The following is a 13564-nucleotide window of genomic DNA, read 5'->3' as shown; positions in this document are numbered from 1 at the left end:
CTAAGCAACTCAGTGAGACCCTGTCTCTAAAGAAAATACAAAACAGGGCTGGGGATGTGGCTCAGTGGTTGAGTGCCCCTGAGTTCAATCCTCAGTACTGGAAAAAAAAAAAAAAAAAAAGAAAGAAAAAAAGTTTGTTTAAGAAGCCAGAAGAGTGCTTATTTCTAAGGAAATAAAAGGAACTTTGACCATGAAAAGAGAGCTTCTGAACCACATTCTCTATCTTGACCCTGGGAGATGGGCATTTATTTTATAAACTTGTATATTTACTTGTATTTTCTGTTTTATGCACTTACACTTTTCAGTATCTCTGCTATATCTCACAATAAAAATGTTGGAATATCTTCTCGGAAACATTTCAGAAGTAATGTTGTGAGATGACAGTATGTCTTCACAGAAGAAAAGCACTCTTAACCACTGAATACTGACTTGTCTCTTCCATGTTATCAACCGAATTTTTAAGTTATTCTAAAAATCTACATTTAGTGTAACATTTGGCAATTATTATGTGAAGAACTGAAAGTCAATTATAAAACACAAAACATGAATAATGAAATAACAATATTTTGTAAAATGAGAGGCACAGACAACAGTCTTATGTGGGGCTTAGAGGTCTGCTTTAAAAGTTTGTAAAGGAGCTGTCATGAAATCTTATTTCAGAAAATATAAAAAGAAATGGGACACATAATGAGTATAAACATGCCAAAAACATATTTTCAGAACATAAAAAAGGTAATATAAATCATGCTACGACAATAGGTTTATAGAGAAAAAATATAAAAGGAGCCCTCCTTAAGGAAGATCACACCCACAGATTTCAGGTGGGCAAGTGCTTTAGGGGCCATGTCTGAATCCATCACATTCTGCCCTCTAGCCTCCCAAAGTTTACGTCTGTCTCACATGCAGAATACATTCACCCCACCCCAATATCCCATCCCAAACGTCTGAGCCCTTTACAGCCTCAATACTAAATCCCAAATTTCATCTAAAAAGCACCAGCTCAGAGGTCTGGACTCCATAATCCACACTATTTACACCAGGTATGGATGGACTCTGGGCACAGTCCTTTCTGGGCAAAATTCCTCATTGACGAGCTTGTGGATGTAGAAAACAAGTCATCGGTCTCCAAAGCACAATGGTGGGATAGGCAATAGTCCCAGGCAAGTCTAAAATTCAGTAGGGCAAATTCCGTTAGGTAGTGAGAGCTGAGAACAGTGCTCTAGCCTCTGGGTCTAGGGCTTGCTGGCCTTCTACACTGGGGAAGGCCAACTCTGCCTAGGAGTCATCCTTCCTCTTCTTGAACGAAGCACCTATGTGCAACCAAGTGGCTCTATCAGCCCGTTTCCTGCCTGTAGAATTTTGAAAGTCTGGGACAGGCTTCTTTTTTCATCCTGTGTCTGTTCCCTTCAGTCATACAACATTCCCAACCACTCTGTAAGGTCTCCTGCGAATGTCACGGAGGGCCACACATCTTTACTGGAAAACCTGCTCTGTATTCCTGTCTCTGCCAAGATGGCTGAGTTGCAGCCTTAATCATGGACCTAATTTTTCCCTTTGGCGAATGTAGTATGGTCACACCCTGGTCGCCTCTCTAGTGCATTTCCCAAACATGGGCTCTCCTGATGCTAGCACCTTCTTACCTTTTTATTGCAATCTGCAAATTTTCCCCCCAAATCAATACCTGAACATCACACCCAAGTCCAAGAGAGCTATATACTCCCTTTTCACTAAGCACTCTACCTGGAAAGTGAGATAGAAAAGATACTGAGTGTATTAGCAAAAACCCATAAATTGTCTCAGAAAGAGAACCTGAGCTGAGAATAACTTGATGAAGCTGCTAAGAATTTTCTTTAATGCACCTTCAGGAAGGCTGTAAGACTAACCCTGAACTTGGGAGCAAGAGCTACACCAGCTACCTGACACCTCCTGTTCTGAAGAAGCAGGACTCCAAGCAGCTCCCCAGCATTCCTTAGTCCGTGACTCTGAGGTACCCCACTGTAGGCTGATGGCTGTCTGACTACAGAAAGTGAGAGGAAAACCTGTTTCCGAAGGATGCACTCCGGTACCTGAAGCATAGTCACTGCCTCTACAAGAGGGTCTTAGGTGTTTCTCAGGAGGGACATGAATTCACTTTGTCAAGCTATTGATTTATTATTTATTATTTATTAATTCATTCATTCCTCTATTTTGCCCCCAGAGGTCTCATATGGGAGTAGGAATCTCTTGGGCCCACTGCTGGTAAAATGGCTAAAACGTTACACAGCACCTCCAAGCACAGGGAGAAGTAAACTCAAGTCCAGCCCTGTGGGGAAGTTCTGACAGTTCACTTGGCTACAAGAGATGTGCAGGACTAGGGAACACACATTATCTTTTTTTCTTTTTTTTCCTTTGGAAGATGATGTATACTATCTTAAGTAACTCATAATTATTATATGCTACACAGAGGGATTTATTTTTATTTTTATTTTTTTGGTACTGGGGATTGAACTAGGGGCACTCAGCCAGTGAGCCACATCCCCAGCCCTATTTTGTATAGCTGGCATTGAACTCGAAATCCTCCTGCCTCAGCCTCCCAAGCCGCTGAGATTACAGGTGTGCACCACTCTACCTGGCATACACAGAGAGATTTTTATAAAATAGCTCAGCTTTTGAAATTTAAAAGTCATTTAAGAGTGATGAAACAATAGAAAAAAAAAGCACTTTACTTTCCAAGTTTTTGTTCTTTGCAAAATGAAAGAATATATACATTAAAATCATACCATTTATTAAATCCAAAAACACATTAACAAACACTAAAATGTATTGTTATATACGTTTTACGGAGACTAGCCCCTCCCCTGCATAAAGAAAAACTTTGCTTTAATCAAATGTAAACCGTAATTCTCTAAACTAGTATCCCATTCTTCCGACATCGGACATTTCCAACTTGTGTGCTTCGTCTGCATCACTGTGCTCTAGGGCTGTGGAAACTGGGGAGGAGCCACGCTGAAGTGGGTGTGGGCATGCTGGAGTTGCACAGAGGAGACACGAGGACTCTTCCTCCTGTCTCCTCACTCTCTACGTACTCAAAGTGCTTAATGGAAAATTATTCACTGAAAAACTACCCAAGACAGAGTTGCAGAAAGTCTGGTACCTTCCTTGTTTTAGCAAATATTAAAAATGATTCCAGGGGCTGGGGGGTTGTGGATCAGTGGTAGAGGGCTTGCTTAGCATGTGTGACTGGGTTCATTCTCAGCACCAAATAAAAAAATAAATATATTGTGTTCATCTACAGCTAAAAATATTTAAAAAAAAAAAAAAAGATTCCACAGATTTAAAAAAAAGGGTGTGTGTTGAAAGATTTTATATATATATATATATATATATATTTAAATGTGTGTATTCATAATTTTAAGTCTGTAAGATCTAAAAGGTTTCACATAATTTATCTAGATAGTAAGATCATAGATAATATTTATTTTCTTAATATTTTCTGTTTTTTACTAGAAATGTATGTGATGATTCAAATATGAAATAACAGAAATCAGTTTAAGTTTTAAAAATGCATATAAAACATACTAATTTGCATAACTATAATCAACTTCACCTGTTTTGGATAAAGGGGCAATAATTCAAATTCTTTTAATATTGTTATTTTACTTAAAATAGAAGTTGAGATAGCATACAGAAATAAAATATTTCCTTAAAAATCTATAATAAAAAGAGCCCAGAGGTAAGAGGGGGAAATGCACCCCAAACCCCTTGCACTGTGAAACAGAACCCTAATGCCACAGAATATTCCAGAAATGAAAGCACCAGCTTAAATGAAGAAAAACTATTTATGAAAGAAACAAGAAAAGTTTGGGAATTCTAAAGAACAGATGGGAGAGAGGACGCTCTCTGGACAAAGACGGGAGCAGACACCTTGCACAGCAGCTGGAGGAGCAGAGAGCAGGGAGCTAGTGCAGAGCCAGGCACGGCTGAGCAGAGGTGGAGCTCTGGTTCCCGCTGGCCTGGACACTTTCCCCATGTCTTTAGAGGTGTCTGTCAGCATGCAGGCTGCAGCTCAGTGCTTGGTGATTACCAGAGCCACAGGAGCTGCCCTCTGCTGTTCTAACTTGAAACAGCATCTACCACCATAGGAGCACTTGAGCTGCTTCCGTGTTTATGGCCAGCACCTCTGCTGGAAGACAGGAGAGGGCACTGGACCTGTCTGTGCCCTCACCCTGTGTTCACACCAATGCTGACTGTGTATTGACAACACCTCTCATCACATGAGGCCCTGCATTGCTTCCTGCTATCTCCTGTGTAAGCAATGCAGTAATACTGGATAAGAGTGATAAGAACTGTATTTCCCAAGTCTTATTTCAAACATAATCACCACTGATGCTCTTCTGTAAGTGAAATCTGCACTGCTTAAAGACCTCCCTCCCATCTCTGGAAGAAGACTACTGCAGATGTGCAGGGCAAACTCACTGTAAGCAGCCTCACTGCTGAACTAATGTTGAGAAGCCAGGCGCCCAGAAGTCTGCTGCGAGCCTTGAGTACCAGGAGAACAGAGGCCAAAAATCAAAGTAAAAGGCTGCCCAGGAAAAGTATGCTAAAAAAACGAGAAGGAGGAGGTAGCAAAGCTAATACACACTAAGGCCTTGCGCTGTGTGAGAGCAAAGTAAGAATGAAGGCAGCCTTAAACTTCACTACACATGCAGGGTAAAACGTCTAGGGAAACACAAGAACAGAAATATGGGGCTTTACTTCCAAGTTAATAAAAAGAAAAAACTGGAATTAAAAAAAAAAAGAAAGAAACCCTCAAAGGGGTATAAGAAAGAAAAGAAAAATAAATATAGAAGCTGGACAATTAGAAATTAAAAAATAAGATAATACTAAATGCAAATAAATAATCAAAATAATTGTCAAAAAAAATCATAGTATGGAAGCTGGAGTTGTGGGTCAGTGGCAGAGCACCTGCCCAGCAGGTTTGATCCTCAGCACCATATAAAAATAAAAGTATTGTATTCATGTACAATTAAAAAAAAATCTTTAAAAAATTAAAAAAAAAAAAAAAGAGTGCCTGGGCTAACATAGCCTTAAAGCCTGTATTCAATGTCCCCTAACATACTTTAGAAGTTGGAATACATTTTTTTTCATTGAGGAAAAAAAAAAAAAAAAAAACTCTTGACAGAAGTTTTCAGGCTGCACATCCATTCCCAGGAATTGAGGTGCTTCTGCAAGCTACAGGTACAGACCCACCTGGGGCGACAGCAGCTTTGCCTCTCAGAGCCAGGTATTTCTGTAGGCAGAAACAGAAAAGCAGGGGACACGTCTTTCTTTTCAATTCCTCCTTCACCTGATGTCTGGCCCACATTCTCCCATAAGAAAAGGCAATGCAATAGTGGGAATAGAGGGAAAGGAGGTATTTGTGGAGAGGGACATTGATGGAGGAAGTTGGTGGAGGGTGACGAGATATTGCAGTTTATGGGACTGAGGCTAGCCATGCATACTTAAGTCAAATGCATTAAAGTTGGGAACTACCTCAAGGATCACTGGTACCTAAGTATGCACCCTCTGGCATGAGAGTTGAATTAAGCAAATATATGATTCTCTAGGATACTTTTTATGTGGCCACTGACCCGGTGGGTCTCTGGGGACAAAGATTAGGTTTCCTGGGTCCACTTATGGCATGAAACATGTGTTTGTGACAACTCTGACAAGCTAAACATGCTTGGTTTCCCAAAGCAGTGAAGGTCCATTCACAAGTACCTCAGGAGCCCATCCTGGGAACTGCACAGCTCGCTCCCACATACAGCCAAAGTGCCAGGCCTGGCCTCTGCCCTCAGGGAGTTTGGGGAGATGCATGAACCATGCAGGACTGCAGCGGCCAGCACGGCAGACAGTGCTGGTGCTTCCTGGTCAGGACCGAAGGCCTGTCCAAAGAGGGTCTTCAGGTGAACTCGAAGTGGTAAGAACCACCTAACTGCAGGATGAGTGGATGCCCCTAGGAGTGGCAGCATGCAGATGGGAGCTTCCATGGAGCCAGTGCTATGGGAGAAGGAGAGGAACAAGAGTAGCTGGACAGCCTCCAGGCAGCCACACACCACTAGGTCATGGTGCACACAGACTGCATGAAGGGACTAAAGCCCCAGTGCATGACATGAGACGTTCAGAGGAACCTGGTCACAGACGTCTTTCTCTTCCAAGTGTCTTGCCCTTGACCACATGGAGTTTGTCCTGTTTTCTTCCATTCCATGCCATAAAAGATGACTATCCCAGACTCTCATCCAGGATTCACTGGGTTTCAATTATTCATATGAATGATTTAGATTATATATATCAAGGATATCTTTTTAATGATATCATTTTTGCAAATATGTAAAATGGATTTGTGAATGTCTGTAAGGGTTACTCTTTAAATAGATATCTGCTATTAACTGTTTACATACAGTCTCTAGTTACATGGGTTATCATTTTGAAGATGGTTCATATGTAAACACTAGCTTCCTCAACACTCATCTAACTTGAAGGACATATCAGATCCTCTTTCAAAGATAGGTGACTTTAAAATGTCCATGACTTAATTAGATCCAAGGTCACAGACAGGGGGGTGGGAATCTATTGGCAATCAATGGAAATTATTTTCTCAGACTCAGTCCTATTTTTTTTAAATTTATTTTTTAGTTGTAGTTGAACAAAATATCTTTATTTTATTTTATTTATTTATTTTTATGTGGTTCGGAGGATCGAACCCAGGGCTTCACACATACTGCTGAGCCACAATCCCAGCCCTCAGTCCTATGTTTTATCAAAACATCTCCCAGTTATTGAAGAGTACATTATCAATACATCTGCATCAGGAAAACTGTCAGTCTCTAGGTTATTCCAATAAAACTGACTTGTGCTCCTGGACACCATTTCTACAGAACTCCTTCGATTCATTAGGGTTCCTATTCCCTTGCTCTTTAGCTGTGTTTGAATGATTTCTTACACACTGAGAAAGAAAATTTTCAAAAGAATTATGGTGTGAAACCAGACACTTGTTTTTATTTATAAACTCTTAAACCTACCTGATGGGAATGATGTAGGAAAAAAGAAGAAGAAACCGGAAAAGATTACGGTACCAAGGGCCTGCAAATCCCTGTAAGGTTACCATAACAACAGAAAGAACAACCAAAGCCAGAAATAGCGCCTTCGTCAGCTGATTGAGCTCGAGGTCCAGCAAACCAATCTGAAAGAAAACAGTGTAACATTAGTACACGACCAAGCCAGCTTTATATGTCTTAACACCATAAATCAGAAGCCATGATCATGGTGATCTAAGAAGACTTCAGGATTTTTTATCGTCTTTACAATAACGGAGTACAAAAGCACACTGACATCACTTTCCTCCTGAAAGCCTCTTATAGATTCAGGCAGAATGCCTGCCAGCAGGTCTTGATCCCCACAGTGTTCTCAAGAAGGGCCTGCCGAGAAGCATGAGGCCAGCCCTGAGCCAGGTCCTCCTGGCAGGTGACACTCTGACTACAATCAGGACACAAAGAATGGCGGGCCCAAAGGAGGGCACAGAAGGCTTGCTCGGTGACCAGCCCCACAATAGCCCTCCAAGAGCCAAGACCTATCTCCCTTGGCAAGTGCCACATCAGACCAATGTGCCCGCTGTCATTCTCAAATATCCCTGCACACACTCATTTAGGGATTTCATTCAGACTGAGTGACCCTAAGAACAGAACAGTGTGAGAGTGTGTGAGAGTGTGTGTGTGTGAGTGTGTGTGCGCGCACGCATGTAGCCTGCCCTGGTTGCATCCATTCCATGTCATAAAAGAGCCTGTCTATCTGCAAAGGCCTCAGGACTCCTTCTGATACAGAAAGAGGCAACAGAGGTAATTAGTTTGTGATGAAAACATTCTGATTTGCACCATTTCCATACTTCAGGATCTCCCTGTATGATACCCTACACTCAAATTCATCCTTTAGATCACTCGTTAGCTGAAAAAAATGTACAGAAAATCATGTCAATAAGGAGAAGTTCATTTTTTGTTGCTCTTGGAAATAGTGAGAACTAGCCACCCAAACAGCTCTCGTTCTACAAGAGAATATGGCTCTGTGAAGCATGTAACTTCAATTTCGAGCTCTAGCAATCTCTGCAAACTGCTTCTCTTTAGTTTCACCCCTGAAAGACTATAGTGCAGTACAGTGTGAGGGGGCAGGAGAACACAAGGGGGCACTGCTGGCTTCAGGAAGGCAGCAGAAGCAGAGAGAGGGAGAAAAGAAGCAGTGTAGCAACTGAGACTCCTGGGACTGTGGAGGGAGTGAATCCAAAGGCTGACTCTGCCTTCTGGACAGCTCTGGGTCATAAGAGCTTCAGCATGCTTACCTGTGGAACAGGGATCATGGTGGCACCCTCCTAACAGGACTCTGGTATGAAGAGACATCATGCACACAACACATGTAGCTCCTGTGACCAGGAAGCCAAGCACACATGCTGTTGTCACTGTATGCATTTGCATTTCATCAAGTTTTGTGGAGGACTGTGTGACTTTGGGGACTTCCCTTAAAACTCTCAAGTCTCTCTGTCCAGATGTGCAAAACCAAGCAAAGGTTGCTGGAGGAGCACAGACACCCTAGGTACATGGCTCTAAGCCATGAGGCCACAGCCTCAGCAAGAGGAGACCCAGGAACAGCGTGTAAGTAACATAATCGGCCACTCTGGCTTATGGTGATGAGGATAGTTAGCTGAGTCCTATGGGCTAGGCATCTCAATCATCAGAATTTCTCCTCAATCTGGTACAACTTCTGGAAAAAAAAGTAACTAAAAGAGGCCAACAGCAGCAACTCCATGGTTGCCAAAACCTTGGCAGCAACAACTGAAGTGCTGTGATTTTTGAATGTAAAAATCTGAGGGTCGCTAAGCTAATAACCTGGTTTATTCTAATGCTTTTTGAAAATCCATAACTTTGGCCAGTAATATGAGTTTGGTCTTTCTACGACTCCTAATTCAAGTTTATATCTGGTTTTGCTTAATATTTGCCATAAATCCTCATGAGATCATGAGAAACTGTAGTTAGAAAAGAATACTTAGTCAAAAAGTCCATTTAATACAGCTCTGGAGAAAACTAATTTAACAATTACATGCCTACTACATTTTGTGCTAAACTCTAAGGTTAGGAAGAGTTAATGATGGAATTTTTTTTTTAAGGCATGGCCTTCTGAAATACAGCAGACACAATGGGAAGTCCACAGGGACCCAGGAGCAGTATGACTGACACCTGTTTAGAGTGCAGATCCTGAGCCTACACTGAAAAGAACACGGTAGGGTCTACAGCGTGGGCTGGGACTCAACAGGCACCCCTTCCCAGGTGTCTGCCTGTCCTCGTGGTGCAAACCCAGCATGGAACAGGCCAGCTCATCTGCACTATAGTTTTGTCACTACTTTCACCCGCACCAGGTCCTCTCGGAATCCTAGGGCCAATAATGGAAACCAAGCCCTGGTCAAGCAGTGCAGGAAGTTTCTTCTTGGCCAAAGAATAGGAAACAGGAGACTCAGCTCATAAATAAGCTTCTGGGCCTGTGGAGATGCAGAATGAAGTAGGCACAGTTGAGCAAGGCGAAGAGGAGGGACAGGCTGACGGAGGGGAGGAGTGTCCATGGGAGGAGGGGGTGCAGACATTCCAAGCCCGAGGTTGCCACCTCTTTCTGCTCCTTTATGGTCTTCTGGGACCTTGTCACTGGATGGTCAGCTGTTCTGGTATGAGAGAGGGAGTCCTCACCAGGGAACCGCAGTACAGTGACATAGTATGAACCTAAAGGTGAGTACTGGTCAGCAGCTCACGTGGCTGCTCAAGATGGCCTGGTATAGCTTTATCTGAGGTTGAATAGCCAGGAGGCCAGCTTCTCTACTTCTAGGCCATGGACAGAAGGGTGTGCCTGTTGTGTGATCTACCCACAGGAAAGGGCAGACAAGCAATTCCAATTGCAGAGGGCCTCGGATAGGGAAGAAGCAGGGTCATTGGCTTGGGATAAGCAGCCTGGCCGGCTTCCCTTGTTGACAGTCTCATCTGGCCATTGCATGCTTTGTCACTAATATGCAAAATTCCTAACTAAGAAAACTTCAAACAGAAACTAAGTGTCATTTTACAGGAATCTCTCACTTCTGACCTGTCAGTGATATGCAATGGGCCACAGAGACTGCAGACTCCCAAAACATACTGTGTGTGCCAACTCTCAGTGGCAGCTAAAGCGCCTTCGAACTCCAGCACAGGTGCTCTCTTGCCTGTAGCCAGGTCTTGCACCAGGACAGTGACACCCACCACCTCCCTAGACGGTGAACAGCCTGAAATCACTGCATTTACCAAGTTCCACCTCATGTTGCTCCCTGTGCAGGGGCAGGGCCTTCCCTTGAGAACAGGGCTGCTCAAGAGCACAGCATCTGATTTATCAGCTCCATTTAAAAAGCAGCACAAGGAGGACAAATATCGTGCAATTTCCGCTACTTCACTACTATACAGTTTATGCTTGAATTATTGAGAAAAATAGGTTTTGGGATTAAAATGAAGAAAAATTAAGCCAGGGAAGTAGAGCATGTTTCGAAGCCCAGATCTTTCTGCTGTGACAAAGGCAGCCTAAGTTTCAGGCCTCACTAGGATCAGATGAAGTCATTATTCATTCAGTCAGGGAAAAAAGACTCAATTACCTCAACCTAAAGATGCTATCAATGAATGCAAAGTGCATATTTTACTCTATTCATCCAAATCCCATTAAAAAGTGAAAGGAATGATTTAATCTGGCCTTCCAGAGTTGGTCTTTTTTTGTAATAAAATAAAGAATCACTGTCCGGCAAAACGTATAACTACTACCTCACACTTTCCCTGCATCATAGCAGTGAAAGGCTAAAAGCTGGGACAAAACCACTCAGAAATGAATACAAAGTTTCCTTTGAAAAATGCCACAGAGGATGGAAACATTAAAAGCAGCCCACTGCACACGGATATGCAGATAATTCAAGGCATTAATACCTTTCTAATTGACCAAGACAGATGTGGTGGACTGCCCGACTAGTGAATATCACAGTTCTGAAGACAACTAAATGCTGCCCTCCCACTCCTCCTCACTGGAAGGTGGGAAGAAAGGGCAAGTGAACCAGAGTCAAAGGCAACTTCTGGACAAGGAGCTCTGCCTCCTGTCCTCCCAAGGCAGCTCCTCCTGAATCCGGACTGCTCTCCAGGATGGGAAGTACACCTGGGCCAAGGGCACCTCGCACTCTCAACTCTGTGGTCAGTTCCAACGGAATGGAAGAAAAGATGTATTTTGACACTTATTTAAAACCACTTCCAATTAGCGGTTGATCTTTTTACACTGAATATCTCTGAAACACCCTTAAAAGTTTCTTTGATTCATCTAAAAGACAATATGGACTCTTAAAAAAAAAAAAAAAAACTATTTAAAACAAAAACTAGTTAACTTACAAAGTTACAGATTTTGTAAAGACAGTGGTCACTGAAGTTTTGATATGAACCTGCATTCTTTAAAGAATTTCATTAACACCTCCACAGACCATATAGCTTTTGCTATGATTTTCACCCAAAAAATACACGATTAATCTCTTAAAGTAATTATGAGTATATAAGAAAAGGTAAATTAATACATGAGAAAGTCATTTCTAACATTTGTTGTAATTTCCTATATTAGTAAAGCAGATTTCCTTCTACTTGTCATAATATTTGTTTCATTTGAAGCAACTGTGATAACAAAATTAAATACGCTACTGGAAATTTTAATCTCCAAGGGAAAATTTGTGCATAATGTCTAAGACAACCACAATGGCTCTGCAAAGGGGCTGTTCTAGGATAATGAACACAATAATTGCCTGTATAATCTAAAATGCTACTAATGGCAACGATCACAAATCCATTTAGCTCCTCTTTAATTTATGTACCAAGTTTTAAATAGCTAATGGTTCTCACTAAAATAATGGTTTATACCAACAATAAAGGGTAAATACGGTATTCTCCTGCTTAATCAAGAAAAGATCAGTCAGGTTTTTTTTGTTTCTTTCTTGAATGAACACATGGACGAATGAGAATTAGACCTTATCTTCATAACATAACTACTCTCATCCATCTCAGAGTTAAAACTCCTGCATGCTACTGAGTCTCTGAGAAACACATGTGCACAGCAAACTGAAACTGAAGTCTTCTTATGTTGTAAACTCCTGGGCCCTGTCGCTGCTAAGTGAGCATCAGAGGGGAGAGTGCACATACCACTGAGTGTCAGTAATACTGCCCTGGATGAACAGGGTCTGGACATCAGCATGCTCTTACCAGTCTTTACAACTCACATGCATTTCTTCCTTATGTGGAAGCTTTTTGAATAGTAATATAATCAAATTCAAAATTTCAGAAGTCAACTTATACCCCTGCAGAAAACTGAATATTATTTTACCTTGTCCTAAGTTTTAGATTTGAAAACAGCACAATTTGAAAAAGAGAAATGTCCACAAATACCTAATTCATTCAAGAGTACTCTACACAGAAAGAAGCTTTATATATGAAAGATTGCTTTAGGAAAAACCCACAATTGCTAATGTTGTTTATCTTTTACCACCCAAACTGCTTGTGAATCAACCCAGCAGACGTTCATTCAGAATTTGGACTGTGACTATAACACTGAGTTGTACTTTAGCCTAAATGAAATTTCTAAGCATATTCCTTTTCAATATTTTTGAAAGAAATCAGCCCTATACTTTCCACTTTTAGCATGAACTAAGAAACAAGAAAAAAAATTTGCAAGCTTTCATATGTATTTTTATATTTCAAATAAATGAAACGTACATTAAATCTAAAGCAATAACTTTTTCCACTATGGAGTTTAAATGTCAAACATTAATTTTTTAAAGTGATACTACTGCCAGGCATCCTCTGCCTCTCCTCCAGCTTACTGACTTGCTGCTTCTGGGTACACCTGCTGAACAGTGCCTGCAGGGGTGAGGCTGGCACATGCTAAAGCCTGCACAGCACTGGTAGTGTGTGAAGCGAGGGGGTTTCTTCTGGCTTGCAGCCTGCTGGCCTTTCTTTCTTTCTTTTTAAAGATTTTTTTTAATAATATTTATTTTTTAGGTGTAGATGGACACAACACAATGCCTTTATTTTTATGTGGTGCTGAGAATCGAACCTGGGTCCCGCCCGTGCTAGACGAGCGATCTACCGCTGAGCCACAATCCCAGCCCTCTGCTGGACTTTCAAAGCTCTCCAGGTAAGTACCAGGACAATAATCACCACCACTTCTGAAAATCAAAATCTGTATTTATACAATTGTGACAGTTACTGTGAAAATATACATAATTACCTGAATTCTTATCTATCAACAAGTTTTGCCCAACTGTCCTACACTCAGAATTTAAAGTTTTCTCCTGGCTTACTCTACTTATCACTAAGAATGTTTTTCCTTGACTAATATTTAAAAAGAAATTGGGAGACATGATGGCACAGACCTGTAATCCCAGCCACTTGGGACACTGAGGCAGGATAACTACAAGTTTGAGGCTAGCTGGGCAACTTGCGAAGTCCTTGTCTTAAAAAAAAAAAAAAAAAAAAAA

The 13564-nt window shown here is 41.5% G+C and overlaps 1 protein-coding gene across 5 annotated transcripts in view; it reads right to left on the bottom strand.

Moving 5' to 3' along the window:
• Atp9b (ATPase phospholipid transporting 9B (putative)) overlaps positions 1–13564 on the bottom strand; it is a 244536-nt gene that overhangs the window by 81163 nt on the left and 149809 nt on the right. For all 5 annotated transcript variants that reach the window (XM_048806674.1, XM_015499591.2, XM_048806675.1 and 2 more), the window contains one exon: positions 7041–7201. In XM_048806674.1, coding sequence (XP_048662631.1) covers positions 7041–7201 — 161 coding nt within the window. The remainder of the gene's footprint in view (positions 1–7040; positions 7202–13564) is intronic.

The sequence above is a fragment of the Marmota marmota genome, unplaced genomic scaffold (assembly GCF_001458135.2).
Source record: "Marmota marmota marmota unplaced genomic scaffold, marMar, whole genome shotgun sequence".
Taxonomy (NCBI): domain Eukaryota; kingdom Metazoa; phylum Chordata; class Mammalia; order Rodentia; family Sciuridae; genus Marmota; species Marmota marmota.
Note: the sequence above shows the minus strand (reverse complement) of the source record. Positions and strands in the feature narration are given on the sequence as shown.